This window comes from Leptonychotes weddellii, chromosome 11 (genome assembly GCF_054177405.1).
Source record: "Leptonychotes weddellii isolate Sample4059 chromosome 11, ASM5417740v2, whole genome shotgun sequence".
NCBI classification, from domain to species: Eukaryota; Metazoa; Chordata; class Mammalia; order Carnivora; family Phocidae; genus Leptonychotes; species Leptonychotes weddellii.
In genome coordinates, this window is record NC_138379.1 from 57,627,468 (window position 1) to 57,641,247 (window position 13,780).

The window sequence follows — 13,780 nt, forward strand, 5'->3', positions numbered from 1 at the left end:
CCAATAGGATCCAACAGTACATTAAAAGGATTATTCACCATGACCAAGTGGGATTTATCCCTGGGCTGCAAGGTTGGTTCAACATCCGCAAATCAATCAATGTGATACAATACATTAACAAAAGAAAGAACAAGAATCATATGATCCTCTCAATAGATGCAGAAAAAGCTTTTGACAAAGTACAGCATCCTTTCTTGATTAAAACTCCTCACAGTATAGGGTTAGAGGGTACATACCTCAATATCATAAAAGCCATCTATGAAAAACCCACAGCAAATATCATTCTTAACAGGGAAAAACTGAGAGCTTTTCCCCTAAGGTCAGGAACACGGCAGGGATGTCCACTATCACCACTGCTGTTCAACATAGTACTAGGCATCCTAGCCTCAGCAATCAGATAACAAAAAGAAAGAAAAGGCATCTGAATCAGCAAAGAAGTAGTCAAATTCTCACTCTTTGCAAATGATATGATACTTTATGTGGAAAACCCGAAGGACTCCACCCCAAAATTGCTAGAATTCATACAGGAATTCAGTAAAGTGGCAGGATATAAAATCAATGCACAGAAATCAGTTGCCTTTCTATACACCACCAACAAGACAGAAGAAAGAGAAATTAAGGAGTTGATCCCATTTACAATTGCACCAAAAACCATAAGATACCTAGGAATAAATCTAACCAAAGAGGCAAAGGATCTGTACTCAGATAACTATAAAATACTCATGAAAGAAATTGAGGAAGACATTAACAAATGGAAAAACATTCCATGCTCATGGATTGGAAGAACAAATATTGTGAAAATGTCCATGCTACCTAGAGCAATCTACACATTAAATGCAATCCCTATCAAAATACCATTAACTTTTTTCTCAGAGCTAGAACAAACAATTCTAAAATTTGAATGGAACCAGAAAAGACCCTGAATAGCCAGAGGAATGTTGAAAAAGAAAAGCAAAGCTGGTGGCATCACAGTTCCGAACTTCAAGCTCTATTACAAAGCTGTCATCATCAAGACAGTATGGTACTGGCACAAAAACAGACACATAGATCAATGGAACAGAATAGAGAACACAGAAATGGATTCTCAACTCTATGGTCAACTAATCTTTGACAAAGCAGGAAAGAATATCCAATGGAAAAAAGACAGTCTCTTCAACAATGGTGTTGGGAAAATTGGACAGCCACATGCAGAAGAATGAAACTGGACCACTTCCTTACACCACACACAAAAATAGACTCAAAATGGACGAAAGACCTAAATGTGAGACAGGAATCCATCAAAATCCTTGAGGAGAACAAAGGCAACAACCTCTTTGACCTCGGCCGCAGCAACTTCTTCCTGGACACATCGCCAAAGGCAAGGGAAGCAAGGGCAAAAATGAACTATTGGGACTTCATCAAGATAAAACAGCAAAGGAAACAGTCAACAATACCAAAAGACAACAGACAGAATGGGAGTAGGTATTTGCAAATGACATATCAGATAAAGGGCTGGTATCCAAAATCAATAAAGAACTTATCAAACTCAACACCCAAAGAACAAATAATCCAATCAAGAAACGGGCAGAAGACATGAACAGACATTTCTGCAAAGAAGACATCCAAATGGCCAACAGACACATGAAAAGTGCTCAACATCACTCGGCATCAGGGAAATACAAATCAAAACCACAATGAGGTACCACCTCACACCAGTCAGAATGGCTAAAATTAATAAGTCAGGAAACAACAGATGTTGGCAAGGATGTGGAGAAAGGGGAACCCTCCTACACTGTTGGTGGGAATGCAATCTGGTGCAGCTACTCTGGAAAACAGTATGGAGGTTCTTCAAAAAGTTGAAAATAGAGCTACCATATGATCCAGCAATTGCTCTACTGGGTATTTACCCCAAAGATACAAATGTAGCAATCCTAAGGGGTACATGCACCCCAATGTTTATAGCAGCAATGTCCACAATAGCCAAACTATGGAAAGAGCCTAGATGTCCATCGACAGATGAATGGATAAAGAAGATGAATTCCTAGGGAAGAAACCAGAGAGGGAGACAAACCATAAGAGACTCTTAATCTTAGGAAACAAACCGAGGGTTGCTGGAGTGGAGGGGGATGGGAGGGATGAAGTGGTTGGTGATTGACATTAGGGAGGGTATGTGTTTTGATGAGCGCTGTTTATTCTGTAAGACTGATGAATCACAGACCTGTACCCCTGAAACAAATAATACATTATATGTTAATTAAAAAAAAAAAAAGAAAAGGCTAGGGTGAAATAGGTGATGGGGATTAAGGGTCGAACTTGTGATGAGCACCGGGCGTTGTATGGAAGGGTTAATCACTAAACTGTACACTGGAAACTAACATTACACTGTATGTTAACTAACTGGAATATAAATAAAAACTTATAAAAAGTCTAGATTATACTTGGCTAGTTCTATTTATAGGATAAAAGGAACTCTGTCACACTTTTATATAATTTATAGAATTTCCTTTATAGAATAAAAGCAAATATGTGATAGAGTTCCTTTTATCCTAGAAAGATTTTATTCAAAAATTTATTGTTATTATTATTATTAAGTACATTTTTGGAACTTAAAAGGGTGAGCTTTAGTTACTAGGAAAATTAACTTTGGGGAATGACCTTACTTTCTGTTAATTCTTATTAATTAGGAATTACTATTATTTGATTCTGCATTTAATATTTACTTTTTTATTTACTAGCACTAGATTCTGTCACATGAGTGCTTAAATAAATTATTTTTTATTTCCTTTGAATTTTAGAAGTCTCTACTATCTGGGCAAATGTGTCAGAATTTGTGGAACGGCAGCTATCCCTACACAAGGTAAGATTTATACTTTAAGTTTAATGCAAGAGTCCAAAGGACTTTTCCTCCTTAGTCTTGTATAAGTTTGCTGTGAGCAAGATAGCAGACTTTAGGGCCATCCAATTTAACTTTCAGTCCTGTGATTTTATGATGCTCCCACTTATGACTTATGGATAGTAGATTTAACAAACATGGATTTTATTTTTAGGTAATGAATTTGTAAAAGTTCTGCTCTTCTAGTTGATACCAAGAAGATCACTGACTAGCCTGGCTATGTGTAGAGGAACTAGATGAATTCTGTTTATCTGTGACCTGATAGTTCCTGGCATAGTTATAGAAGGATATACTGCTTCCTGTTTTGCCTCCTTGCAGGGAATGGGTTTTAACTTAAATACAAGAAGACAATCAGGGACTGAACTCATCTTGCCAAAAATGAGAAACTGTGCCCAGCCTTGATTTTGGATGCCATAGAACTGGACAGATATTTGAGGAATCTGGGGGGAGCTGGGAAACTGTGGAACTTATAAGCTGCTCAGAGGTCCCAATATGACAGCCCTTCGGCCGAATTCATCCTTCAAACTTTTGTTTGGTCTGATAATTTGAATTAGTCATCACCACCTAAAGTTTGGAGAGTCTATATAGAGTTTTGCAACTCTCTCTCTCTTTTCTTGAAAAATCAGCAGATTTAACAATACCAGTTTTCCATTCCTGCATGATGACACTTGGCTGGAGCCAACAATGGGCTCTCGCCTTTGAATGGGATTTGTACTTTCTAGCCACTGCATTCTCTGGTTGGCTACCTTCACTCCCTTGCATTCTTTCATGGTGCCTGTAGGCATTTGTAACCCTTGAGATATGATATTTCCAGGGAGACAGAGACCCAGTTTGAGAGCCAAAAGCATTTGCTTTTACCCATCAGCCAAGATCACAACACTGCAGCATATGCCTTGGATGCTGGATTGTCTGATTTTAAATGAGAGACGAAACCTAAAAGACAGAATGAGAAAGCAGAGATTCTTGTGGCCTCTTAAATTCCCTCTCTCTAATGGCAAATGATTAAAATTTAGAATTTCACACAATTTAGGACAAGAGGAATCTTTTTTTTTAAAGGATTTTATTTATTTATTTGAGAGAGAGTGAGTGTGAGAGAGCATGAGGGGGGCGTTGGGGGGTGGAGAGGCAGATGGAGAGGGAGAGGCAGATGGAGAGGGAGAAGCAGATGAGCAGGGAGCCCAACGTGGGACTCCATCGGAGGACCCTGGGGTCATGACCTGAGCCAAAGACAGATGCTTAACCAACTGAGCCACCCAGGTGCCCAGGACAGAGGAATCTTAAAAATAGATTAAAAGTAGCTATGGCACCTATACAAGTTTTCTTAGTCCTCACAGCCCTTGAATGATAATGAAGATGGACGATCTGATGTCAGAAGCATTGGAGATCAATATATTACATTTATATTTATATGGAAACTTAGAGTCATAATGTGCTATAACTGTAGGAGATTGTAGGGATCATTGACTGTTTAATGCTTAATTCTTTCCATGTTTTTTGGATAATGGTACTAAGAGTTATTTTTCCTTATCCCTTCAGTGAATTCGGGTTGTTACTCTTTTTTTTCCCCTCCTTTTTTCTTTCAGGGGGTTCAGATTCCAGGACTTGGAATTTTCACTTTCATGAGACAAAAACTTGAGGTGGGAAACAACAAGTTTATTCTGATTCAGAGGCCCATATTTATCATGGCGGAGAAGTTAGTACAGATTCATGGACTCAAGCAAAACAAAATATATATTCCTGGTAAATATCTTCAACATTTAAGACCTTCTCAGAAAGTAACTGGCCTGGGGATGAAAATGAAAGGGCAAAGTCTGTTCATTTGCTGCGTTACTGGTTTCTGATTTGAGGAGCTCTCTTTTCACGTGGTCCCTTTGGAAGAGTGGGGGGCCAATGCAGGAAATGATATACAGTCTTCCTGCAGGCCATTTTAAACCTCAGTGGCTTAAGAGGCAGGCGTGGGAAGACTTGATGTGACATCAAGGCAAATTTATATAAATGCCACATTACAGAGTTGTGCAGACTTTATTCATTTTTTTAGCCCTCAGAAGTTAAATGGCTATATTGAAAAAGTTAATTAGGGTTTCTGGTTAGAATTATAGTCCATATTAGCTATGAAAAAGATCACTAACTGTTTCTATCATGTGTAATCTAAATTATTAAAATTTAAAAGTGAGAAGGTTAGTAATTCCATAGACTTAATGAACACCTTGTATACCTCTCACACCCTAAAATCTTCTTTCCTCCTACCCTTCTTCCCCCTGCCTTCCTTTCTTCCCTCTTTCCACAAATATTTACTGAGGCCCAACTATGTGTCAGGCTTTGTTCCAGGAGTTTGAGATATAGTGGTAAACAAAACAGGCATGACACCTGACACAGGATGCTTTCTTACATTCCAGCTTTGGTGTGTGGACTTAGTGACACCTGCCCTGGTTGCTTAGGGGCCTTTGGGGGCTTCCTTCCCAATTTCTGGGCTGTGTTCCTTTTGACCTTCCTTATTATCCCCTACTGCATCAGACTCATACATGGATAAAGAGAGACAGTCTATCCCCAAAGTCAGCAGGTGAAAAGGCTAAAATTTGTCTTTATGTGAACTTCCCTGAAAGTTAATTTTCAGAGTAACTTCCCACCAAAAAATGAAAGATTGGAAAAACAAATACCAACAAATTATACTTAGAATTCATTATGCATATAATCTGTATGGTAGATTTGACTGACTTTTCAGACATTTTTACCTACAGTTTTATGGACATATAATATCCTAATTCATCAAAAACCTACCAAATAAAGTGAAAATATAGCCAACTTTTTTTTTTGACAAAAACATTTGCTCCTTAGAATTAGCTTTCCATCTTGGATCTCATAGTATACTCTAAAAAAGTAGTTTAGATCCATAGTTAATTTTTTTTACAAGGTTGAAAAATTAGTTATTTTTTTTATAAGTTTGAAGAAATTTCAGAATTAAATATATATGCTTGAGTTAATTCACAAGAACAATTCTGCCTAGAGTTTAGCTTTGGAGTTACGATTCTTCATCATTAATTAACTAGGTAACTAATTAAACATTACACAGTGATTCTTAAAGATTGTCAAGATATGATCCTTGCTTTGAAGAGCTCAGAATTTAGCATGGGAAATAAATATATAAGCAAATGTTGCAACATGATTAAATGCTGTGAAAGCAGCATTGATCAGAACTGGATCAAGTGCTAGGGGAGCTGAGAGGAGAGCATGCCTAACTTTGCTCAAGGAGGGTTAGGAAGATGACATATACCAGGAGGTCTTAAAGGTCTTGATAGGACTTTGGCAGAGAAGCTGAAAATATTTCAGGAACAGTATGAATAATTCAAGAATAAAAGAAAGAGTAAAACCTATTAAGGAAGTAACGAGTACTTCTGTATGACCAGGGCATATGATTGTGGAGGCGAGTGGAGGGAGGTAAGACAGAAATGGTTGGTAGCAGTAAAATTGTGAGGGGCCTTTGGCAGTATGATAAAGACTTTGGAGTTCATCCTACAGGCAATGAGGAGCCATTGAAAGTTTTTGAGCAGGGAATTGTATGTACTAGTCCAGTTTTTAGTTTAGGAAGATAGCTCTTTTAGTTATAGTAGTTTTGGGGTGCCTGGGTGGCTCAGTTGGTTAAGTGCCTTCAATTCAGGTCATGATCCCAGGGCTCTGAAATCAAGCCCTGCATCAGGCTCCCTGCTCAGCAGGGAGTCTGCTTCTCCCTCTCCTTCTACCCCTCCCCCGCTGCTTGTGCTTTCTCTTTATCTCTCAAATAAATAAATAAAATCTTTAATTTCAGTAGTTTGGTGAAATATGGTAGAAGCCTGAATGAAGGCATTGGTAATCAGGAGGACAATGGAGGAGTCAATTTATGACATATTTCATATGGAGAACTGATGGGATTTGGCTGCCAGTTGAGAGTGGTAGGTAGCCAGAAGAAGGGACTCAGATTTCTTGGAAAATAGATGTACGTTCTTGTCATTAATGCCATAGGGAAAGAAGGGGGAAGGCAGGTTGGGGTGGCAGGTAAAATAATGAGTTCACTTTTGGACATGTTAAATTTGAAATTCCCATAGCGATACTTAGGTGGAGATAATCCAAAACTCAGGAGAGGGATGGAGACTAGAGGTCAAGATTTGGATAAATTTACTTAGGAGAGGATATGAAGTAAGGGGAGGAGACAGACAAGGACAAAGTCTTGTTTAAAAAAAAAAAAACAATGCAGCAATAAAACACCATCTTATCAGAAGTAGAAGAGGAAGGAAGTCAGCAAAGGAGACCAAGGAAGAGAAAATTGGAGAACCAAGAATAGTGCCATGGATACAAGAGCAAAGAGAGGGCATGGTCAACAGGAGTTATAGAGAGGTCATGAGAGTAAGATTTACAATGTATCCATTCTCTTGGCCATCATGAGTTGATACTGTCCTTACTGAGATAAGTGGGCTGGAAGACAGATTGAAGAGATGCATTGGACGAATGGGAGGGGACAATCTAGAGGCAGGCAATAGAGCATTTTCTTTTAAGAAATTTACAAAAAATAATAAATAAAATGGAAGAAGGTGGTATAGAATCGCCATTAAATTGTGCAGAAGACTATGGACTGATATAGGGAAGTTTGTGTCTTGTAGAGATATTAATCCTCATCAGCTAGCACTATTGGACACTTGAAAAGCTGTAAAGTAATGCTTGCTGAATGAATGTTTAGAATGTTCTTATCTTCTTCCTATCCTGTTCCTCTATTAGTGGATCTTGTTTACTGCCTCTTTTTGGATTAATCCTCTTGATCATTTTTGTTATTTACCCCCTTTTCTGACTGGCGGTCTGTTCTAGTGGAATAGACCCTGTGCTTATTTTTATGCTAGGTATAACCATATTCCTCTGCAATATAATTTATGGACTTATTAGGGAGGAAAAGCAAGTTATCCAGTCTGATACCCTCCGTTAAGAAACACTTTCATTTGAAGGTAACTTCTATTGAAGATGACTCTTTTCAAAACTGTTGGCATTTATAGATATTTATAAACATTTAAAAACGGTTTGATAACTGGAGGAGATAGGCAAATATTGTGACAGTATGTCCTGAGAGATAAAGAAAGGGCTGAAAACTTCAGAAAACACTCTGATGAAGAGATGCAGTTATTTATTACTGTGTCTCCAAGATAAAACCAAAAGCTTGTCTGGAGTACTGCTTAGAAAGCTAATTGTTCTTATTTTGAGCAAAAAATATACTTTTAGGGAAAATTGTGCCTATTACTGTCTATTGATAGGGTACAACTAAGGGCACATGGACAATTCTATTTTTCAGTACTGAGAATTAAATAATTATTTGTGAGTGTATATGATATGTCTTTGTTGTAATTTCCACTTCTTTTCCCCCCACCCTGTCTTTTTCTCCTCTAGGTGATATCCCAGTTGTTCCACTTAATTTTGTCATGATATCCCTGGAGGGTCCATTTAGCAGGGATACAGTGGAAGGATGTGTGAAGGAGACATTGCTTGTTTTATCACGATCAATTTCCATCAAACAAAATGTAGAATTTACTTTCAAAGGAATCGGGGTCCTTGTGATTGGAGGCAACAAAGTGAAGATGAGATTTTATAAGGACTTCCTTTGTTCAATGGATGGAAGTGGGGCTTTGGCAAAAGCCCTAGCAAATGTAAATTAAGGTTTTCCTTCTCTAAACCCCTCTCCCAATCATAGCTTTGAATTAACTGTGTGTCATTAATTATTAAGAAAAATTCAGGTTGAGGTGTGCCTGGGTAGTTCAGTCAGTTAAGCGACTGACTCTTGATTTCAGTACAGGTCATGATCTCAGGGTCATGAGATTGAGCCCCACATTGGGCTCCATGCTCAATGGGGAGTCTGTTTGAGATTCTCTCTCTCCCTCTCCCTCTGCTCTTCCTCCTGCTCGCATGCACACTCTCTCTCTCTAAAATAAATAAATCTTTAAGGAAAAAAAAAAAGAAAAATTCAGGTTGACATATTTTAAATGGCACTTACCCCAAGTGAAAAGAAGTGGTTTTTTATAGATGATTAACTCTTTGACAAAAAGGTTAGAAGGGCAAAGAAACTTTTTTTTTTAAAGATTTTATTTATTTATTTGAGAGAGAAAGAATGAGACAGAGAGAGCATGAGAGGGAGGAGGGTCAGAGGGAGAAGCAGACTTCCCACCGAGCGGGGAGCCCGATGCGGGACTCGATCCCAGGACTCCAGGATCATGACCTGAGCTGAAGGCAGTCGCTTAACCAACTGAGCCACCCAGGTGCCCGAAGGGCAAAGAAACTTTAAACTAAGTTTTGAGTCAATGCCAACTGAAAAATATAAATAGTAATAGAAACTCTCATAATTCTGAATATTTTATAGTACCTTATGGTTTAAAAATTCTTCCACATATATTATTTCATTTGAGGGGCAAAACTTTATCAAACTGGCATTATTATCATCCTGATTTTATAAATGAGAAAAATGGGGGTCAGATTATGTGGGAAGACTGAAATCAGGGTGCTAATAAGTGGTAGAACGAGAATTACTAGTCTTTTTTTTTTTTTTTTGCTGGTTATAGTATTTTAATGAAAGCCTACAATAAATCGAGTCATGGAAATGTATCTTTAACTTTTAATTTGCCATATTGTGGAACAAATTTCATAACTGACCCCATCATTGTTAACTATTCAGTAACTTGTATGACCTACATGCTAAGTTGGACATAACAGAATTTAAGGAGCTAGTGAACTAGTCAGTCAATGGGACTAACTGAATGCTTAATGTGCCCTAGGTACACATCTGGGAATGAACAAAGTTGGTATAAGTGAATTAGATTATCATAGAATGTTATATAATCCTGTGTCCCATAGAGCAAAAGCCTGATTTTTAAGTGAAAAGGCTATAAAATGAAACTCTATAAATATGGTCAAATTTTACCCTCTAATTTCTTCTTTCATGGAGCTCTGGGGTGGGGACTTTAAGAGCTGTGCATAATGAGGCATTTGGTTGTTTTCTCCACAATCTGGCTTCACGCAAGATTTTAAAGAGGGGAACCGACCGTGTGTGTGTGTAAAGTGGAAACACTCACAGGTATAACTCTCTCTTTTCCATGAAAACCTACCAGAAGCAAGGTCAGAGCATTTGCCTGTCTCTAATCTTCAGTGATTCTATGGAACTTTGTAGCTTTAATAATGTGTTTATAAAAGAGGAGAGCATTTTAATTGGCCTGCTGTACTCTAAGACATAACTTTTAAGGAGCGTTTTCTGGAAGTAGTCTGGAGAGAGATCCTATGAAAAGAGGATGGAGGCCAAAGAAGATGGAGGACTTCTAACCTTTTTGTCAAAGAGTTAATCATCTATAAACAAGTATATCACCCTCATGGACAGAGGCACAAAGCACACAGGCCTGTTAAAGCGTCTGAGAAGTCTGGCTACGAAGAAGCCACTTTAGCTGCCTGAATCATGAATCTGGGAACTTTAGGTTAATCCAATACTTGTTAACATCTATAAAACACATTTTAGGAAATTGCTGTAAAGTGGTGAGAGTGATTGTTTTTCCCCTAAATGTCCCATAACTTAAACCTGAGTGCTGTCCTGCAGAATGATTCTCTTGGGAAGCTGTGGGTTTATTTCAATGATGCTGCTTTTGCTGGAAACATATTTAAAACCTCTTTTTGGAAATTCCCTTCAAAGCCTTTTGTAAACCATGTCATTAATCCCCAAATAATTTTGTATGTTATTCTATACTAGTATAATGTAATATTGTGATTACTATATAATGTAGTAATAATTATAATAGCTACCATTTGTTGAGTGCTTATTCCGTGCCAGCCACTTACATACAGTACCTCATAAAAATCCCATGAATTAGATCCTATTGTTATCCCCATATGCCCAGGGTCTAAGGCTACATAAATGTTAACAGTAATGCGGATGTGAACATGAATCCATCTGACTTCAAGCCCTTCTCTTAACCACTTTTAGAGTTATTTGAGTCAAGAGTGAAATTAGCATGCTTGCTCATTTTCCTGATAGTTTCTATTAAGTTGGCTCTCCTCTTAAGGATATGTAAAGGAAGCCATAAACTCTGAAGGCAATTTCCAAAGAGGAAATGGTTTGAGAAAAGGCAGCATCAGTGGCATTGGTATGGGACTACCCAGGTGATAAATGAGATAATTCTTCATTGGATTTTAAGCTCTAGACTTTAAGTATTCGAAAAAATAACAGTAGAGAGTACCATGGTATCCTTGCCTCTGAGACAGCCTATAGCTTAGATTTGTCTGTCCTGGACCACCGCCCCAGGTGTAACCCTTTTCTGTCTCTGTCCTTCAGAGGCCGGACACTGTGGACTCCGTACTGTCTAGCAGAGAGATCTTAGGAAAGCGACCCAACAGTGTGCTTGCATTTCCAAGGTCAGTGCTTTGCTCCACAGGTTCCTCCAGGTACAGCAATTCTTGATGATTTACTAATGTGATTGGGCCGTGTTTCTCACCTCTTCTAGCTCATGCTCCTTTTAGAGTTCTCTCTCTCTCTCTCTGTGCTCCAGCAAAGAAGAATTTAATGCATACTTTCCATAGTTGAGATAGAAAACAATGGGCAGTTAGACTATTCCTTTTTTATTTTATTTTTTTCTGATGATTCAACGATTCTAAACATCACTTGGTGCTCATCCTGATAACTGTACTCTTAATCCCCTTTATCTAACCATCCCCCCACCCACCTCCCCTCTGGAAACCACTAGTTTATTCTCTGTATTTAAGAGTCTGCTTTTTTGTTTGTCTCTTATTTTCTTTGTTTGTTTGTGGAACTCATAAGTTCCACATATGAGTGAAATGATATGGTATTTCTCTTTCTCTGTCTGACTTATTTTACTTAGCATTGTACCTTCTAGGTCCATCTAGACTATTCATTTTTTAAACTACTCTTAGTTCCCTGGAAATTCTGATACTACCTCCCATCAACTTTAGTCTCTGCAATATTAGTGCACTTCTTCTCATCTGCTAAGTTTTCTTCTACCTTCTGTCACTTCTCTGACCTAGCTTCCTCTTTCTGCAGTCTAGCCCACCTCCTGTCTAAGCTCTGGTTTTTACCTCTCAAGCAGTTAGAGAGACAGGTGGAATAAAGAAACAACTTTATCTCAAGAGTGCCATGGGCGTTACTGGTGGCTGCTGCTAACAATGATTATAATAATGATAATGATAATAATAATATAATAATAATAGAACACTTACTACTGTAGATGTCAGATACTGTTAAGCACTTTCTCAATATTATTGTACTTAATTTTCACTACAACTATTTGAGATATGTATTATAATTTTATCCATTTTATAGAGGTCCAAAATTAATTATAATTTTAATTCTTTTTTTCCTTTTAACAAGTCAAACAACATGATACTGTATTAAGAGCACTGGAATAGGAGTCAAGATATTGGGTTTTATTTTCAGTGAGTGGCTATCACTCACTCATCGTATGCCCTTAATCATGTTCTTAATCTTAACTGCTGTGCCTTTAACTACTATGCATTTCAGGTGGAGGAAGTTTGGGGAATACAACCAGCTTCCCAGAGTGTTATTTTCTCATGGTTTTTGAGTGTGGACATCCTCTTGTGTTCATCGGATTGTTGATGGAAGGACTGTATGACATATACCTCAGCAAAATCAGTGTGAGGACCAGAATAAGCATTAGAGATTAGTCCAACCCCTTCATCTTGTAGATGAAATGGCCAAACAACTGACTGGCCAAGTCAGAAATAAAACTATGGCTCCTCACTGCTCCACTGTTCTTTCCATCGCACCACGTTGCCTTACTCATTAAAAAGAAATCAATGGATTCAAATAATTTTATTTTGATTGTATTTTGAAGGCAAATTTGGCTGCCCTGCTAGGACATATTTTGGCTTCAGCACTCCAGGAGGGAAATAACTGCAGTGAATCAAGACCAGAGATTGACAGGCTTTCCTGTCAATGAGAGAGTCTAGACATGGACATGAGGACTCAAATAGTCAAAACAGTTATAGATGTTTTATTTATGTGAAGTTTGGCCCCTGAATTTACTGGAAGTACCACTTCTTCCCCATTTTCCTCTCTCCTCCTTGTAACTCTAACCCAGCACTCCATACTTGAGACCACAGAAAATCTACAATTACACACACCAACTGAACAAACCCATTCCCCCATTGTGCCTTTGTAAGTCCCTCACTTTTGCCTGGGGAAGGGATGGGGATGTGGGGAGGAGAAAGAGGAGAGGAATGGTTATTTCCAGATATACTCTGCCTACCAGGCTATGAATCTTTGCCTTCAAGCCATCCAACAGCCACCTTTCACTGTATTACTCCTAATGGCATCTGATTATAGAACTAGAAAAGACAGACAAATTCAAACTGAAACCAAACCCAAAAGCTTAAATCCCACAAGTTATCTGTATAAGAGCTGCTTTTGAGTCCCCAGTATTGAGGGGGAAAGTCTTGATCAGCTCTCAGACTTAGTCTCAAAGAGAGCCTTAGCAAATCAAAGCACTTGCCCACTTGGGGGAAATGGGCTTACTTCAGAATCAGAGAGCTAGTTGGGTTGCTTCTCAGGATTGAAAGTTCACATGGTCACCTATTCAGGTACAGTGCAGTAAACATCGTGGCTTATTTCTAGGATTGAGCTCAAGGAGATGGAGAACAAACCACCTATGGAGACCATTGTAGAAGAAGGTAGAAAGAATAGACAAAAGAAGTACAAATTAAAAGACCAGCCAGACAAAGAAGAAGGCATCAGAGGTAGGTCAATGACTCTGGGTATCATCTGTCATGCTTTACTGCTTAAGAGTCCAGCCATATTGCTTAATGACTTCTATGCCCCAAATAAAGTTAGATTCATGAATAATCACTGTATTATTCTTTCTAACAAATATCTTCTTTTTTTAGATCATG

General features: G+C 38.2%; 1 protein-coding gene across 2 annotated transcripts in view; it reads left to right on the forward strand.

Moving 5' to 3' along the window:
- Positions 1-13,780, forward strand: part of CCDC81 (coiled-coil domain containing 81) — a 42,895-nt gene that overhangs the window by 8,194 nt on the left and 20,921 nt on the right. Inside the window, exons 2-6 of one of the 2 annotated variants that reach the window (XM_006736206.3) lie at positions 2,775-2,836; positions 4,456-4,612; positions 8,276-8,532; positions 11,193-11,272; positions 13,506-13,627. In XM_006736206.3, coding sequence (XP_006736269.1) covers positions 2,775-2,836; positions 4,456-4,612; positions 8,276-8,532; positions 11,193-11,272; positions 13,506-13,627 — 678 coding nt within the window. The remainder of the gene's footprint in view (positions 1-2,774; positions 2,837-4,455; positions 4,613-8,275; positions 8,533-11,192; positions 11,273-13,505; positions 13,628-13,780) is intronic. The other variant, XM_081798980.1, reaches the window with a different exon arrangement.